Source organism: Lissotriton helveticus, chromosome 5_1 (assembly GCF_964261635.1).
Source record: "Lissotriton helveticus chromosome 5_1, aLisHel1.1, whole genome shotgun sequence".
Lineage (NCBI taxonomy): Eukaryota > Metazoa > Chordata > Amphibia > Caudata > Salamandridae > Lissotriton > Lissotriton helveticus.
In genome coordinates, this window is record NC_136065.1 from 582,449,254 (window position 1) to 582,467,687 (window position 18,434).

General features: G+C 45.2%; 1 protein-coding gene across 2 annotated transcripts in view; it reads left to right on the forward strand.

Moving 5' to 3' along the window:
- Positions 1 to 18,434, forward strand: part of PER3 (period circadian regulator 3) — a 361,451-nt gene that overhangs the window by 320,103 nt on the left and 22,914 nt on the right. For both annotated transcript variants that reach the window (XM_078642926.1, XM_078642925.1), the window contains one exon: positions 12,463 to 12,634. In XM_078642926.1, the coding sequence (XP_078499052.1) occupies positions 12,463 to 12,634 (172 nt within the window). The remainder of the gene's footprint in view (positions 1 to 12,462; positions 12,635 to 18,434) is intronic.

Genomic DNA, 18,434 nt, shown 5'->3' on the forward strand with positions numbered 1-18,434 from the left:
CTCGCGGCGTCAGTCGTCTTACTTGAGGCGGGGTGATAGGAGCACCTCCCCCCGCACCTCCTGAACTGGAATCGTCAGTTAATACTGTACGTGCTGGCAGAGTGACTGGCAAAACGGGTCCATTTACTGTGGGCTGGTCCGGGGGTACTGGCACATTAACGTGGTCCCCGGGACCAGTGGCTGGAGGAGCAGGAATTACATTATTAACAGGGTGCTGAGCGTGAGCAGGCGGAATACGATTTGCATATTCCGGGACTGTGTCGTCCAAGTAGGACGAAAGAAAAATTTCAGCTGCGGTCGGTTTATGACGTAGCTTAATCGGGACCAATGGTGGCGGTAAATTACAGGGTGCTTCCGGGGTTGCCTTCGGCAAGCCCTCGGCAAGAAGAGGATACATACCTTTAATAAGGGCATTTCTCTGTCTATCTGACTGTTCTGCTCTAACTCGTTCACCTTCTTCAATTAATTCCCTTTCTTGGGCTTTTCCTGCGGATTCCCTACTTAACTCTGCTTTTCTGAATTCTTTTTAGGTTCTTTTATGAGATTCTTTGCGCCATAACTCGATGGCATCTTTCTGGGACTGTCTGGCTTTCTTTTTCCATAATGCTTCTTCTACTCGCATGATGCACTCGGCATCCCATGTACCTGATACAGGCCATCTATATTTCTCTTCAAGATCCTTGGTGTAATCCACCCATAAGTCTAGATATAATATGGCATCTAAGCCATGCTTGTGATACATAAAATGTCCAGGACTGTCCCTAGGAGGGACAGGAACTGATTCTTCGAGTAACCCTTTTCTGGTCTTTATCTGACGTAATTTCGAAAACAGAGGCATTTTTCGGAGCCTTACTTGAACTAAGCACAATACACAATAATCACAGTAATGAAATGGCAAACAAATCACTCATACCACGACATAGAAATACATTAATAACAGTTCGAACAGACTACTACCTGATACACTGAAAACATAACACTTGAATTTCTCGAGAACGGACTTACTAGAATTACTGGATGCACTGCTAAAACAGTACAGAACATACCGGTCTCATAAAGAGACACGTCATACCGTATCCACCTAGGTGAATACTTCGGACTGGATCTGTGTACCCAAACCCATCGGACCAGGAACAAACTAATGAACCTGTCTAGATACTTCCCCCGCAACGGTACTCACCGGGAAGCAGAAACTGAAGGCCTCGGACTGGACTGGACTGCTACGACGTCGGACTACGAACTTCGGACTTCAGAAACAGGTGGGCCTCCGGATACCTCGGACCTTGCTCTCTCGGCTTGGGCTCTGGTCGGGACGAACCGCATTCCACACCGCCTCGTCTGGATGCCGGACCGCAGTCTCCGTCTCCTCCGTGGGCCTGAGGGAGACTTGAAGCAGAAATATCTGCACGTGCACGGTAGAGTTCCGTCACGGCTGTAGAAGGGTCAGGGGGCCTGCGTTACATCGCCGGCGCGTGGGGAAGGGGCTCGTCCCTATTCGGGCGCCATTATGTGGTAAATAAATAATTAATTACCGGTACTATTTTTGAATACATTAATAAAACAGATAGCTCAAATAAATAAGAGGCAGGATCCGATGTATCTGAGTCGAACGGGCTTTATTCAGGCATAAGGGAAGAGACAGGATCGGAACAGCCTGAAATAGAATGGCAAGGAAGGCAGCTGCAACGTCTCATTAACAGTACAAGGTATATATAGTAAAACATCACAATTACATTACATACAGTAGGCGTAACAAGTGACAAGCGTAAGATAAGAACACATGGGCGTGAAAAGAAGGCGTGCACAGGGCGTGCACGTAGACATGTGATGAGAACGTCACAGAAGTGTCATAAAGTGGGTGGATACATAGAGGGGGCTACCTGAGCAGCTGGAACCTTTAACCTAGTGGTGCGCACAAACGGGCCATGACGTGTTACCGGGGAGAACTGGGGGCTATGACTTCTGCACTAGAAGAGGAGACTAAAGTCTGCGATGTCAGGACGACATGTACCTATAGCATATCTGGTATCTGGTGTTTGGAGTACATGTTGATAGAATCTAAAAGTTATCAGGGCAAAGGCTACTTGACACTAAGGCTGGTGCATGCATATATTCTACATGTATTGTGTGTGCTATAAATCTTCTATGAATATTAATACAGTAATTCTCTTACATGGAGACAGAAAGACTAGACTATAGCTGAAGCTGTTTATGCGGTTCGTTAGCTTAGGAATGTGAAGACGTAGAGCTGAACTGATAACTAGAGGCATAACATATTCTTGGCAGACAGGCAGGCAGAGCCAGGCCGGGCACCGCGCTGCGCGGCAGGAAGTAAGTGAAGGGTCAGGGATGCAGGTGGGGGCTGCATCGCTCCTCGGAGTGGATTCAGGAGACTGGAGTTTGAATCTGGTGTCCGGGCCCTTTGAGGCCTAGTAACGGGGACAATGCGGGGAATATAACGTGCATACTGTAAAACGTGGCTAACATAGGCCTAATACTCGTTGCTTTCACGAGAACTGGAAACTGGCATACTAGAGTTGGACACAACTATAATTGCGTCTTTAATCGATCATAGGGGGATATATGCATATCGATCATGCACATATATCATAGGATGGGGAACACGTAGGCACACATGACAAGGCAAAATTCAATTTTCCTCACCTGAATGCCAGGTCTAGTAAGGTGGATGGCTGCAAACGCTAAAGGTGCTCGGCTGCTAGGGCATGTGTGGTTGATAACCATGAGAACCGGCATGGTCATAGCAAGTTCTGGGGAGGCACTCAATCTCTCGAGCCCAGCTCATAACATCCCTCTTGCTAGTCAGACATCTGAATCCCTTAATTTCTAAGTTAATGACATGTGGACATCCGCTTTTTCACAAGCTTCCATGGCATTCACACTGCAAGTGAATGTTCACTGCATGAATATTCTTGGGATCTTTATAACTTGTATGTTTATCTCTCCTGGTCCAGCTGGATTCCAGAATTTTATTTGTATATTAATTTTACAGTAACATCCAAAAACAAATATCGAATAATGTTCCCTCTTTTCGTTGAAATTGAAGTTGCCTTGGGGATGGGACATTGTCACATCTAGGCTGCCAGTACCATAAATACTCTGCATCAGACTAGTGTATTTTTTTCTCCCTCAGGGTGGATACCTGGACATTTAGGCTCTTGCATGGCTTTTATGTTTTGCTGCTGTTTTCTTTTTTTATTCCTTTGGGTTTCTTTCTTCTTTAAGTCCTACAATTTTTTAAAAGGTCATTTAAAAAAATGTAAGTGAACTGGTACACTATGGCAGTGTGAGATCACAGACTTGATGTTAGAAGCCGTGGCTCCTACTGCTTCTCAAACTTCAAAACCCAGAGAGGCAATCGTTTTTAATTAATTTAGTCTTCAGTGTCCTCCTTCTTTAAGAACAGTATTCCCAATAATTGCAGCCTTCCGCTGAATTATTCTTCGTTTTTTTTCATCTCTGTTTTATCAAATTTTTCTTCTTGTGGCAAGGTCCGACTCTCCATGTGAAGTTAATGTTGTTTCCATTATAACAAGTAAAGCATGGGGCACTACTTTTGAGACATGCAGAAGTTAGATCATAAACATGTCTTAAAAGTTTGACCACTATAGCTTTGTGAGATGTTTATATAAGACTCTTAAATAATCTTTCAAAAAGGAAAAGGGACCATTTTAGTGTTTGGGGTTCTGTTCTCCTTTCCACCTACACATGGAGAGCGCAGCCTTCTGTATTTGAGATCTTTGCCAGCAAGGTAGAGCTATCTGGGCCTTTGACACAGTTACCACGATGGTGATTCTGCTGAAGGCACTGAAGCATTACTATGCAGGTGCCATGTTGAGTGCACCCGTACAACAACGTTTTTTGTTTTTTCCAAAATCACACTCCCAAAGCGAGAGCGTATTATTTGAAAAACGAAAACAAATGGCCCAAACACACTGTGAGTTTTCTTGCAGGATGTGGGGGTCACTTATTTGCTTTTCTGTTCATAGCAGCTAGGGTATTCTTGGCAGTCCCGCATTAGAAATTTTACGTTGAATTCCCTTCCTAAATGGAGTAGATGATCTGAGGTATTTTGGCTGACAGACTAATTACAATCAGGCCATCAGTCAAATGTTTCTGCTGGTGGTGCCAGCATAGGTTCTGCTGTAGGAAACAAAGCGGTCTCTCAACTCTAAATGCAAGTGCTGCTGGGTTGGTGGACAAGGTATTCTGACATGTTTTTGGTCAAATATTGTGGCTACCAAACTCAAAATAAGACCCACATTTGTTCTTCAATGTTTCCCTTGTTTCCTTCCCTAATTTGTTTCTGTTTATTTTGCATCCTGGAGCAGAACAGTGTTTCTGTTCACTAGATGAAAGTTTCACTATTTGCTATTAATTAGCTTCAGACTTTTAGAATACATTTTCGTGTGAATAAGCAGCCTATTGAAAAAGAATATTTCCATGCATCAAATTATGTTACCAGAATACAAGCAGTCCACATCTAGGAAATCAAAAATGTCAATTTTTTTAGAGCTATCCTGAGGGCAGACTTATTTTTGTTAAAGTGGACCACTGTTGGCCATCTCATTTCAGTGATAAAAGGTCTGCCTGGACAATTCGGGAAGGGAATCTCCTACTGGTGTGCAGAAACATTTAATTTGTAGGGCCATAATCCCTAATGAAAAAAACATAAGTTGACAGAAGAAAACCACTAGGCCTCAAAGTACAAATGGTAGTTGATAACTTGATCCCATCTTCACCTCTAAGCGGTACAGTCATCTCTCAAGTACTTAGTCTAGCCGTATTTAAAAAGAATAAAAAAAGACAGTCCATCTTTGGCAATGATGACTAAACAACTAAGGGCAAATATTGGCTTTATTGCCATAAATACATTAATAACTTTTCGGAATTCTGTCATTTTCAAAATGGATTGGTGGTATTTGGAAATGATTAACGAATTGGTTAGTTTTATTTATTAACATAAACACATTTCAAATGCCACACCTGTAGAAATACTAGCCAAAGAATCTAGGTAAAGAATTTGATGCTGAAAACATCATACAGAAAAATACTGATTTGTCACAGTATAATGAATTTCTCAGGAATCCAACTGTATGTAATCTTATGGTGCATGTTCACCAATGCCGACATCAGGCCATGTACGCGTTTATGAAAGATGATCATTGCAGCAAACCAGCTGAAATAATAAAAAGGTATAAACGAAAAACGACTTCTAATATCTGAACCTTCTTTCAGGTGAGCAACGTACTGAAGAAGGGCCAAGCACCTTATAATAGCAAGTAAAATGTAGGAGACCGTTTTAGGCAGTGGCAGGGAACTGCCAGAGGAAACTATCAAAAACAATGTTGAGCAACAGACAGAGAGCTCACTAGTAATTATGAAAGAACAAAGGGAGAGAGGATGCATGGGAATCATAATCCAAACCACCCAAGTGTAGATGGTAATCTCACAGAGACATTGCTTATAGACCTTGACATCAGCGTTCTCAATTGGGGCCGGGGTTTGTACTCACTCAGAAACATGACCCCCTCGGATTAGGAACAAAATTACAGAACCAAACAAATATTGGGCCCGTCTGAGTCCGTCCGAGCCAGGAAGAGGCAGGGCAGGGCCTGGTCTCTTTAATTTGCCCTGGAGCATTGACTACAAGGTATTGACTATTCGTTAAATCATCAGACTGCTTTAAGTATCCCTGCTGTCCCCCATATTTGATCTGAGTTATTAGCATTTTATTTCTGCTGCAGTGATCTGGATATATTGCTCTTAATAAATAGAGCCTTAGTTAGACATCTATAGAGTCCGTACGGATCGAGCAATGGGGAAAAGGAAAGTAATGGAGGGTGTTGGGGAAGCAATGGGATACCAGTAGAGCCAAGGAATAGAAAGAGGATGAGGAAACACACAAAAAATGCCGCTGCTAATTGTGTGTTGGATAGGATAGATAATCTGATACAGGAATGTGAAGATATTTTAGTTGAGGAGCCTACCAATTTTCCGGGAGAACTCTCTACTATGAGCCCTGTAGCCCCTCCTAAGAAAGCGGTAATCCCATCAATCTTTAAAAAAGCGACTCAGAAAAAAAGGGTCTGTGAGTTTGAGCCAGCCAGAAGTGATCTCTTCTGATCTTGATTCTTCGGCCGTGCATGAAGCAAATAGGATGTTGAGCCAGTTGGGCCCTTCTGTCCCATGTTCAAACACATATACTCCCCTTGCCACGTTAAGTGATCACTCTCATTAAGATGCGGTGTTTACACCGCGCTACCATTACAACGCAGTTATCACAACGCAAGTCGTTAGAACGACTTGCGCTGTAGGCGCTGGACTTAGGAATAGTATGATTTACTATTCCAATTCCAGCCCACGTAACAGTAGGGAAGGTGTTGGAATAGTAAATCATACTATTCCTTAGTATATAGCGGCATCCAGCGCAAGTCGTTGTAACGACTTGCGTTGTGATGACCGCGTCGTAATGGTAGTGCGGTGTAAAGACCGCGTTGTAATGGTCGTCTCCCCTCTGTACTCCTTGGAGACTGTACCCCCAGCAACCTGAGGGGTTGGAGCACCCAGCGTGGCTGCTACATCCATCTTTTCTCTCTCTGGTGTAAGTTCATTGCCAAGGATGCTGTCAGTGGCCATCTGGAGACTCACAATGACCCTCTTCTGAGACACTTCCCTCTCTCCATTCAAGGGATGCCAGGGCCATAGGGCAGAAGGAGTCCTGCCCATGGGCCTTGGTTGCCCAACAGGCCTGTCCCAGCAGATACTGCTCTAGGGAAACCAGCTTTTTCATCACCATAGTCTGGCCTGCACAGGTATCTCTCAGAGCATTGACAGTTAAGCCATTCATTGTGATCTAGTGAAAGCGATGACTCCCACTCTCAGGGACCACCGGCTTACCATTTGGATCCACCTCCAAAATAAGAGAAAATAGGTCATACTCTACCTATCCTGGACTCCCGTTCCTTCTGCTGAGGGGGCCCTGAACTACCCTTTTTAGGGCCCTCTAAGGTATCTTTTTTGCAAAGTCTGATGCTGATCAAGATGTGTGCTTCCTTCCCAAGCTCTCTGGGTACAGTGAGCTTAAAATGAATAAGGTGTTGGTGCTCTTGGAAAACAATTACCACACACGCGCTTCTTCATTACCAAATTGTAAAACCCATTGTACTCATTTACTTTGCTGCCCTTGACCCAATCATCCTGTTCCAGAGATATACATTTTTAAAGGCTTTAGTAGAGATAACAAAGTCATTGACCCCAGTAGAACAGGACCTAGGCACAATTTGACGCTGATCGCGAAGAAGCCCAATTCAGATACAGTAACTTGGGTTGCCCTGATCAAGGATTTTATCTCCTGACTTTAGTCTTTTAGGTCCCAGTAAACCACGGATATGTACTTATAAAGATCCCCAGGACCTCAGGGAAGGTGCTTAGACTCACAGGATGGCAGGCAGATACATCAGCATGGTCCAGTCTCGTTCCAGTTGCCACTCTGTTTCCCCCCTTAGAAGTGCCCCCCGCCACCCCCATGTCATGAAAAACCCCAGCAAGCCTGTCAAGCAGGTCTTGACACTCCAGCAGGATCTTACACTGGCATATCAACAAGAGGCCCATTGTATGGATGCTGGTCTGGATGAAGGGAAAGGTTGAATTTGCAGTTCAATCATGCACAGCTAGGCTACTGGTGGCAGGACTGCAGTCAGGTTCACGTTGTCACTGCAGTGGGTGGCACAATGAGTCCTGCAGCCCACTGGTGATATTTAACTTACTGCCACTGTGTACACTTGGGGCACCATATATGCCAATTTCACTATGGTGTAAGGAAGAGCACAATTGCTTGCCATAGCTTAGCAGAAGTGAAGTGCACAGTGTTCTATAGCCAGCAAAAATATGGATGAGCAGAAAGGCAAAAAAAAATCTGAGTGACCCTGCAGAAAGGGCAGCTTTCCAACAGATGTCCTAACACAGGCTGTTTCACGGAGTGAAGGAGGGCTAAGGTCAAAGAATGCCTATGAAACATTAGGGAGAAGAAGGAGACATACCATTATCAGCTACTTAGCAGGGTCCATCAGCACCCTCTTGTTTTGTGACCGAAGACACCATTAAACTTTCACATAAACTCACACTGATATAGATTTCAAATTCTGTGTAGGTCCTACTTTGTTATTGTTGTAGCGATGGCACTGCTAGGGCGTGCCGCGTAAATGTGTGGAATAGTCCCAGGCATAGAAAAAAATACAAGTACAAACAGAAAAAAAACGATCAGTCATTAGTAGAGCCCTTCAGGAGCCCACTATCGATGTAATCATCCTACTACGGCGAGGAGTAGTGGAGTTTTAATTCAACGTTTTGAGTAGATTTTGATTGATTTTTAATTTCGTGTGAACACGTCTGGGTATTCTGATAGGGAACGTTCTCTTTATAACCCTTAGAGGAATACAGTATCATTTTTCTTTGATTGAACTTTGTTTGGTAACATCTGTTGACATAAATATATTCTTGTGCACACTTTTTCTGAGTATCTAACAGTCCTGTCAAGTATCACGCATTAGGTGTGACGCTCACGCATTTCAGTGCGGTATTCCGCATCACCGCACTGAAATGCATTGTCACGCATTTGCCACCACCTGCCAACATGCGCCACCAGCCGTGCCAACATGCGCCACCAGCCGTGCCAACCTGCGCCACCAGCGGCGGCCCCTCACCGGCTCTCAGTGCTTCAGTTCTCTCGAGTTCAAGCACCATCTGCGCTCAGCTCTGAGAGCGCTACATTGTATCAACTCACTCTGCCCCAGCTGCCTGCTGTGTTGCCTGGCAACATTGCGCAATATCTGGCCGTGGCGCCAGCGTGGCGCGCGGCCGTTTACACAGAGTGCTGTCAGTCATGGAACACCACGGGGGCCGGAATTAATTGTGAGCTGTGAATCTTCATGCTAGGCTTCAGGCCCTGGGCATTCCCAGACATAGGGGGAAACCCTAGATCAGACGAGGAGCTTGATCGGGTGTGATTATAATTGCATTTAGAAAGTGGTTTCTACCCCTGATGAGGAGATGATACGGTTTGCGCCGGGAAGTATCCGGATGGCAGGTAGGGTGCCGTCACGTCCAGAGTCTCTCTCTCTCATGGCCGCCCGCTGCGCAAGAGGCATGACAATCACATCGCGGCAGGCGGCGCAAAACACAGGCTCACAGTGAGGTTGGCCAGGGAGCGGCGCCGGGGTCCCGGGACGAGTGCCCAGTCAGCAGTCCGAGAACAGGTAGGCTGCAGAGAGTGCACCATCCATGGGCAGCAGTGCAGCCACAGACCGCTGCAGTCTCTGAACATTAAGTAAGTGATTTAGTCGGTGACACATTATACGGTCAAGTATTTAGCACGTGCATGTATGCTAAATTATAGCAAGATAAAAGTGTGGCAACAACTAATGTGGAAGTAACCTGAGCCTGTGTGTGTTTGTAATAAACGGTGATGATGCCAGAGCAGCGCGCAATCTCATCAGGCAGCAGGCGTGCGTTATGGAAACCTTGTAATTCCGAAGTCGTTAGAGAAAGGCTTATCGACACTCTGTGCAGCAATGGAAATTGTGTATGTGAGTGTGCTTTGCTGAAAAACGGAATGCTGTCTTCCTCCTGGTTTGTAAATCATGATGGCTTAATTGGCGAAGTAGCCGTGTTTGCAAAGGTCGGTGTGAACTCTCCTTCACTAGGACTTCCTGAGTCCAGGAGAGGCTGAGCAGGTGATTAGGGCAGGCCTGCCTCTCACATTACCCGAACAGTGCCACTATAACCAGTTCTGCATAGAGATCTCCTCAAAACCAGCGTTGTGACTGGGGACACACTAACTTGGCCACTGTACAGCAGCAGACACAAGGTATTATTAAATTAAGTCTACCACTGTGGAAAGCATTTGAATGTTACATTGCATATTCCCAAAACTACGATCCGTTTGCAAGGCACTAGGTTAATTCCCTTAGATTTCTGGTGATTAGCAGCAGGTTTAAGATTTTCTTAGAGTTTCAATGGGTGTCATTCTGATATTTATATATGTTTCCCTTGTCTTTAATGCTGGATTTTGCTCGTGTAAAAGTGTCACTCATAGTGGCTGAAATGTCACTCATAATTACACTGATTTTATGAAAATGTCACACACAGCAATCTGAAACCTTGGCAGCTATGATCTAAGCAGCACCCTCTAGACATTGATGCTGAAGCAGATGTTCACATGAGGGTGTTTTAAAGAAATCATTTCTGTTACTTCTTCACCTCTCCTCCTTTTTATGGATTCTACTTACTCTTCCGATTTGGTTGTTAATAATGGCGACAACCTCCTGATGGAGGATGCAGAGCTACTTAACCATATTTGTGGAGTTTTATCGAAGTCCTTGAAATGTATTAATCCCTGACCTGGAGAAACTCCCCCCATATAAGAGAAATGAATAGTAGCTCTTATAAAGCTCGGAACAACAATAAGGGACTGGGGGGTGCAGAGCATTGTGGGTGTTTATTCATCATCCCCGTAAAGATGTAGGGTCTGATTCTTTATGCATCTTTTGCCTGCATGCTTTTTTATAAAAAAAAGTGTTTCGTTTATTTTTTTCGAACAACTTCCATACCACAGTGAATATCCTTGCAGTTACGTATAAATGTGATAAAGATGCATATGATGGAGAGCTGTAAGTAATGGAAAGCTAATGTCAATTGCTTGGTGTGCAGCACCCAATTACGCTAAATGCCTCAACACACCCCACTATTAGACCATTTATTGTAAAGCGATTCACCAGTATGTAATCGCAGCACAATTCAGATCCTGATGCTATATCTTTTTAATGTGCTTATAGTACGCTTCAAAGTAGTAACTTTTTGCAAGAGAATAATCAAGATGAGTAGGGACTTGCTCTACATACCAAGACTAACGATCTCTGGCAATGCAGTGTGGGTTATAGTACTTCCATAATGCCTATCCCTAGTTTACAGTACTTTCTTGTGAACATGTTAGTGAGTCTATTCTGGATGGGATGCTCTTTTTAGGTCGAGCCTAGCGTTGCAGCGCATGCGCTGCTCGCTTTGCTAGGCATGCTGTGTTAGGGTATGTTTTAGAAGTGGTGTGGAAGCCCCGTCCAAGGTTAATAGGTACAGAACGGGTCACATGCACTAGGGCTTTAGGTTGTGACGTCAGTGCAGCTCTAAGAGAACAACCCTGGAAAATACTGGGGTTTAGGAAGATTCACCAATTACCCTTTTTACCTCAGCGAGCTCGTTTCGCTTAATTAAATGATGCTTTGCTTTAACGCCTGTGACATTTTGTAACCTTCGAAGTTCCTCACCGAGAAAATAAAAAACAAAAACAAATATGTCATAGGCAGTGAACAAGTGGGCGCCGTGAGGATGCACTGTTTTCAGTCTGGAATATATTTGCTTGTGCTACTTACTGAAGGGTGCAACTCGGTGACACGACTGCACTTCGTTAAAAACATATATATTTTTAAGTATCTTTCTCTCTCTCCATGGACAAATAGAGCAACTGGAAAACGACAAGACACACAGAAGTTGCCAGAGGACAAAAGCCACGTGTTTTAACATAAATAATTATGTAAATGACTCAGTTGCACCAAACTATAGGCATTAACACTCACATTTTAAACTAGCATTTGCAATGCAATAGGTCTCGCATTAATGAATGTTTGAGCTATTGGCGTTGCTAATAATAATGCAACACCAATAGCTCAAACTTCCATTAATGCGAGACCTATTGCATTGTTAATGCTTGTTAATCTGTTCACCCCGGTTCTCCGTACTGAAAGGATGCCAATCATTTGCCTAGCATAATCAATCTCCTCTCTCATTCACTGAATTGAAGACACCACTTGCAATAAAAATTAACATTCAAGAATGTGTCCGGTAGCCCAGTGTTTGGAGTCTACAAACTGAGATCAGGTCCTTCCTTCTAATTGTGCTTCCACTGATAACTAACGCCTGAATAAAGGTTTATGTGTATTCATTATTCATTGAAGTTACACATCGTTTTTGACTTTTGGTTTTTCTCTACTTTTTGCTAACTTAAGTGAGTAGCATAGATAGATATTAGGATTCAGCAAAACATTTAAAATAATACTATTTTCGTATTAAATATTAATGATTTGTGTGGTATTTAAAAAAATGGTGGTAATATTCTTTTGTAGTGAGAGAGTTTTTGCCTTTCTTTAACAACTTTAAAATTTACATAAACTATCCGGTGATTTGTTAAATATTGTTTCGTTACTTTATTGCAGATTTGTTTTCATTTAGATACAATATATTTGACCCGATACTTGTTACAGATTGTTTGCTTTTTTTGTAAGTTCCTGGATTATTTTTTAATGAAAAGAAAATTTATCTCATGGACATATTATCTTATTTTGAATGTTTCAACTGTTAATTGACTATTTTTTGCCAACAATTTTTAAGGGAGCAGCAAGTACTTTGCAAGCAACGATTCCTCAAGCACATCTCAGAATAGTCGTGATCGACAACAGATGGAGGGAAAAGAACATTTCCACATTGCTGTTGCAGACCCTCTGTGGGCACTCATAAAACACACATCTACTTCGGTTCTGATGACGTACCAAGTGCCTAATCGGTAGGTACATAACACGCAAGCCCACATACTGTAGATTGGTGCTACAAGTCAGGAAAATAACAGAATGATAAATATTGATTTGTGAATAAACTGCATTTCAGATTATAAAACGTAAAAGTTGAAAACTAAATCCAGGTGAACTGCTGCAAAAACGGCCCCTTTTACAAAAAGAATTTTAGCACTCTTAAAATATCTTTTTATGTTTTAAATAGAATAAAATGTATTTAGCTTTTCTTTGATTTTAATAATTGTTACATATATATTTTATGAAGCACGTGCCATCACTTCTCTATTGTCAGAAAAGTGTTGGTATTAACCTACTTTGTGTAAACTGTATTAAATTGAGCAGCTCGCTGGGATTAAAAATCTTAGACTCGCTATTTAATCATATCAATATAGAAGGAAAATTGATATACTGTAATATCTTCCTGTGTTTAAAAATGACATGTATGAATGTAATGTGCTATATCATGAGCATTCGTTGTCAGTACCATATTTGGAGAGCAGATGTTAGCTGTTTATTGCGTTATAAGGAAGGTTTCCCTCAAAGGAATGTCTGCTTTAGCCTCAAATTGTCAAAGTGATGGTGGAGTAACCAGAGAAAATGTTTCATGAAACCTTGACTTCATCATCCTGCAGTTGTACTGGCAGACCATAAATCATTGTTATTTTAATGCGAAGTTCTGTCCCTGAGCATTATTTGTGGGTAAAGTGAAAAAGAGTGCAATGTAACAAAGGATTGGTAAGGGCAGAGGCCAGGAATGGCCATAAAGACTAAGGGGTATTTTTACAAGAACATGTGCTAACCATCACCAAAAAAAGCTAACGCACCTTTACACATCACAGCCGATCGCTGGAAAATAACCCTGTGTCCATGTGGAATTCACAACAAGGCAGTAGCATGCGATAGTCTGTCGAAACCGCGGCCAATTTCCGTGAAACAACCACCTCGACTGCGATAAAAACACAAAGCTCAACGCGAAAAAACATGCGACGGGCCAAAGCGTGATGTGGAAATCAGCGATAAGCAGTGCCAGGCCTGCAATACACACATGGCAGGTGGGAAAATCACTATAAAAGTAGGAAAACACCCAAACACAAACTGAGAAACACCCAAGCATAATTGAGGCAGCCAGAGCAGGCGCAGAGGACGAGCGCAACCCCACAAGCACCCCGGACGACCAGCCTGAGACCTCAGGGACAGGGAAGGGCAAGGACAAGAAGAAGAGGAAGACGAAATTCAGTCCTCAGGAAAACAGGATCCTGATTACGGAGGTGATGGAACACCATCAACAACTGTTCTTCACCTCCAACGTGTCCTTTGGAACCAAAAATGGCATATGGCGGAACATCGTGGACAAGGTGAATGCCGTTGGAGAGCACAGGAGGTCCATGGACGAGGCCAAGAGGTGATGGATTGACATCAAGCGAAAGACCAGGGAGAAACTCGCAGCCAACCAGAAGGCAGCAATGGAGGTGGAAGCTCAGCGCCATAGCTAGTGCTGGATCAGTGTGGAGACCGTGGCCGGAGTCGGGGGACCGGTCACTGCTCAACCGGACACAAAACAATCGCAACAGGGTGAGTGACCACCGGGTACTGGGGGGATGGGTGGAGAGGGCCACAATGGCACACACGCGCAATCAAGCAGAGCACAGTGCACACCCACAATGACTCTGGGTGATGGCCCTGATCCACACACTGTCACAATGTACAATGCCATGCTGTCTAAATGTCAATAAGGACCATGCATTGACATACATGTGGACACATTATAATACACCATCTCCTCTTCACATTACAGAGCAGTCCCAGCCAATCTTCACTGATGACGAGGAGGACACCACCAGCATCGAAACCCAAAACCTCCAAAACATCATGAACATAATCCGCAACTCACTCTAGGATCAGGGCAGCCCAGCTCTATCGAGGAGAGCCCACCCACTACCCAAAGCATCCAGCAGGAGGCACCCACAGCCCCCGCACTCTCCCAAGACCCCCTGGAACAAACCATGGCCTTCCAACGTCATGTGCTGGAGGGCCAGAGGGAGACGGCTGAGCAGGTGTGGGTGGGGTTCGGCCTCATGGCTACCAAAATGGACGCCATTCATATGTGTCTAGGTCCCATCAGGGACCAGCTCCAGTTCCTATCGGACACCCACGGCTCGCTCCATGGTCTCCTAGGAAGCACTGACTGACATTCCTGGAGTCGTGACGCGGAGAAAAGAACACCTGTCCGCCCAGACTGGCTCCGGCAATTCCAGCCGTGAACTGGCACACATGCGGAGGCTCATGGAGGACATGGTGCGGATGGAGGCGGAAAGGATCACAGCCACCGCTGCACATCGGCAAAATGTAGCTGGGATCTAACATGCCCTGCAGATCCTCATCATGGCATTGCTGCCACAAGGCGTGGTGCTCATGAATGCTGCTGCCTCCACACCATCCACATCTCCGCCCCCTGGTGTGTCAGAGCCTCACAGTGTGGCAGGCGTATCCACTCCAGCACCTGATGTGCCACTACCACACATTGCGGCTGACAATCCACCTCCGGCCCCTAATGTGTCAGTGGCACTCAGTGCCGCAGCCGGTACTGCAACACCCACAGGTGGGGCATATCACACATACGGGGACGAGGACGTGGATGGGATTGTTGTCAGAAGGAGGCAGTAGTATTCATCTTCGCCACCTGGCCTGTTTCTGCTTGGTGTTGCACATGGCCTCATGACTTCCCACTGACCCCGATATACTACGCTGCACTCACCTAGGATCGCAACATGGACTGCTATATCCTGTTTGAAGACCAATGACACGGCGACTAGACTGTACCCTTCCTCCTCCGCAGTACCTGTCATCCCCGGATGAAATCTGGCTGGCCCTCCACGGGCCCATATTGTGTGGTGTGCTTGGCATGGCGCTGTACCGCTCCAGCTGCAACACTCCACTGGATGTGCAATAAACATCCAGTAATGCATTGCTGTATCATGTCTTTCATCATTCCTGCATGAATGTGTGGATGGAAGTGGGGACAGTGATATCCCTTACGTCAATGACGCTCAACTAGTGGGATGCCTACATTGTCTATTGCGTCCCGGGTGCCGTGGGCACTACAACAGGGACACACACATTAGTCACTTCCTTGTTCCGACATGAACTGAACCACGCCCAGAGCCCCCGAGTCATTTTTGCAAGCCCTGATCTGGTCCGGAATACGCCAAGCCAGACCACTCCGCTGGCGCTCTGAGGGGGGGCCCACATAGCTAGCTGTCACAGGCGTACTCACTGGTGGTGTGCAGGTCACTGGTCTAGTTGTCAGCATGTCACGGCCACTCCCTGAGGACAGGTCTGCACACACACCACACCCATTCGGCACAGGCGTCACAGGCCATGTGACCCCACAAATATAAGGTGCCGACAACGTCACAATCCCCTCTGCCGGTCTAGACAGGATGACGGACGCTCCACGGTGCTCAATCATAAAGGGCCCATGATTTGCTGCGCACAGGATTGGTGGCACCCGAGGCCTTGCGGCCGATAATGGCCTACCACCTAGTGGCGCTGACTGGCATAGCACAGGGTTAGTGGCACCCGAGGCCTTGTAGCTGACACAGGCCTACACCCATGTGGCGCTGATTGGCGTGGCACAGGGTTAGTGGTACCCGAGGCCTTGCGGCCGACACGGGCCTACCACCATGTGGCGCTGACTGGTGTAGCACAGGGTTAGTGGCACCCGATGCCTTGCGGCTGACACGGGCCTACCACAGGGTTGGTGGCACACGTAATTGCTGAGTGGGTGTGCAGCCTGCGATGATGATGTGTGCACTTATGTGGTCTCCGCCATTGATGACTCAGGACTCAGCGTCATGTGTGGGACATGCTGGGCAACGGGCGGACCCGCATGATGTGGACCATGTCACGGTGGTGTGACCGGGGCCTGGATCTTGCACAGGCACGCGGTGTGCCTACTGATGGACACACCGGTGGCAGCAGGTGAACAGTGGGGCCTGTGTGCACAGGGGCGGCGGTGTCTCTCCCTTCTCTCTCTCACTCTCTCTCCCTTCCCCCCCTCTCTCTCCCTTCCCTCTCTCGCTCTCTCTCTCTCTCTCTCCCTTCATTTCTTTTCCTTCCCTCACTTTCTCTCTCTGGCTCACTTTCCTTCTGCTTTGTAAATCTGGGCCTTAGACTGAATTTTGTGCCCACTGCTTGGTCATAATTTGATGGTTATTTTGACTTTCTCACTTCCCTGGTCTTGATTCAACTGCTTTATTTAGTTTTCTTGTGTTTGTGCCACACAAGGAGTATTGTTTTGATTGGATGAATGTATCCTTCCACTGCGAACGTCAGACTTTGAATGTCAGTGCATGAAAGTCCATTTTCTTTCCCTCAGTCCGCTCCACTGCACCTTTTAGGTCACCACTGTATTCTAAAATTAGGGCACCCATCAGCAGCCTCTCTCTTCTCTGAACTCTCTTGTGATCTTTGTTTTACTGCATCTGCAGATGGCCATTGTGAAATCTATTCCGAAAGCTTCTGAGCGTGCGCATGTGCACACCTTGTCATGATTTTTCCTAAAATAAAAACTATTGGAAGATGGTCATCATACATGTGAAAACGTGCAGTGGCCATCTTGGAATTATTTTTTTGTTTATTTCTAGCTTAAGAAAGATCTTTACAAGATGTCCAATGAATTGTTGCTATTTTTGAATCATTTTGAATAATTATCAGGCCTGGTGTTCATGTACCTGGGAATCTCAGTCATCAGAACAGTGTCCCAGCTGTACTCAAGCAGAGTGATGTGCCGCCTGGGGATACTGCTCAACAGAGTCACTATAGGACTCTTTTGGGACAGAAAATTTCACTTGCATGGCTATGGAGGGTTTGGCATCCTCATGTTGCTGTGCTTCGCCTGATGCTAGGTTGCATTGCAGCTGCGACAGTAAGTCTCTGCAGTACACCTTACATTTTGTAATGTTCTGCACCTATTTTAGCTGGCCTAGGAAGTGGTTTTTAATTCCTCTGTTGAAGTCTTTGAATTTCTCCTAAGTAAGGCCAGCCTTGATTTCACCTCAGATTCTCCCCAATGAATGTATTATTTTTACTGTCTTATTTATCCTTTATGCGAGCTGCTTTAGTGTCTAGGAGGTTGAGACCTGATTTATGGATGTACTGTTCTGGCTGGGTCGTCTCTGTTTTATAGATTTTCTTATACTATGGAAATTTTGTGTGATAGTTTTATAAAAGATGTTGTTTGTATTCTTTTATGGAAGTTTTATCAACTGAATAAAGATTTTATGATAGATGGCTATGGAGTGTGTGCATCCTGGTTCCCCATAGCAAGCTAAAGTGTTTTTTATATCCCACCCCTGCGCACATTGTGATCAGGCATGTGCTCTGAGGCCTTTCAGTGGTACGGAGTGAGACCCATGCTGGGACTGTCCTCATACTTGGTTGTATATGGTTGACAGTGGTGTCAACAATGTGGTGGTAACCCTCTGCAAGGGAGTAACTCCTGCTTGTTGTCCTATCCTTTTAAATGTGTCTGCTGGTCTCCTACTGGGTCCCTCGCCCATCAAGGATGTTGCAAAACCATTCATTGCATGAACAACTCTGCTTCCCTGCATCTTACTTATTGACTTCATGCTTGTCTTTGACCATGTGCTGCACTCCGCTGTATTATGGCTTTTTTCCCTCTATAGACATGTCATGTACAAACATACATGCATTCAACCAATCAATCAATCAGTTGTAAAGCGCACTACATACCCGCGAGGGTCTCAAGGCGCTGGGGGCGGGGGCACTACT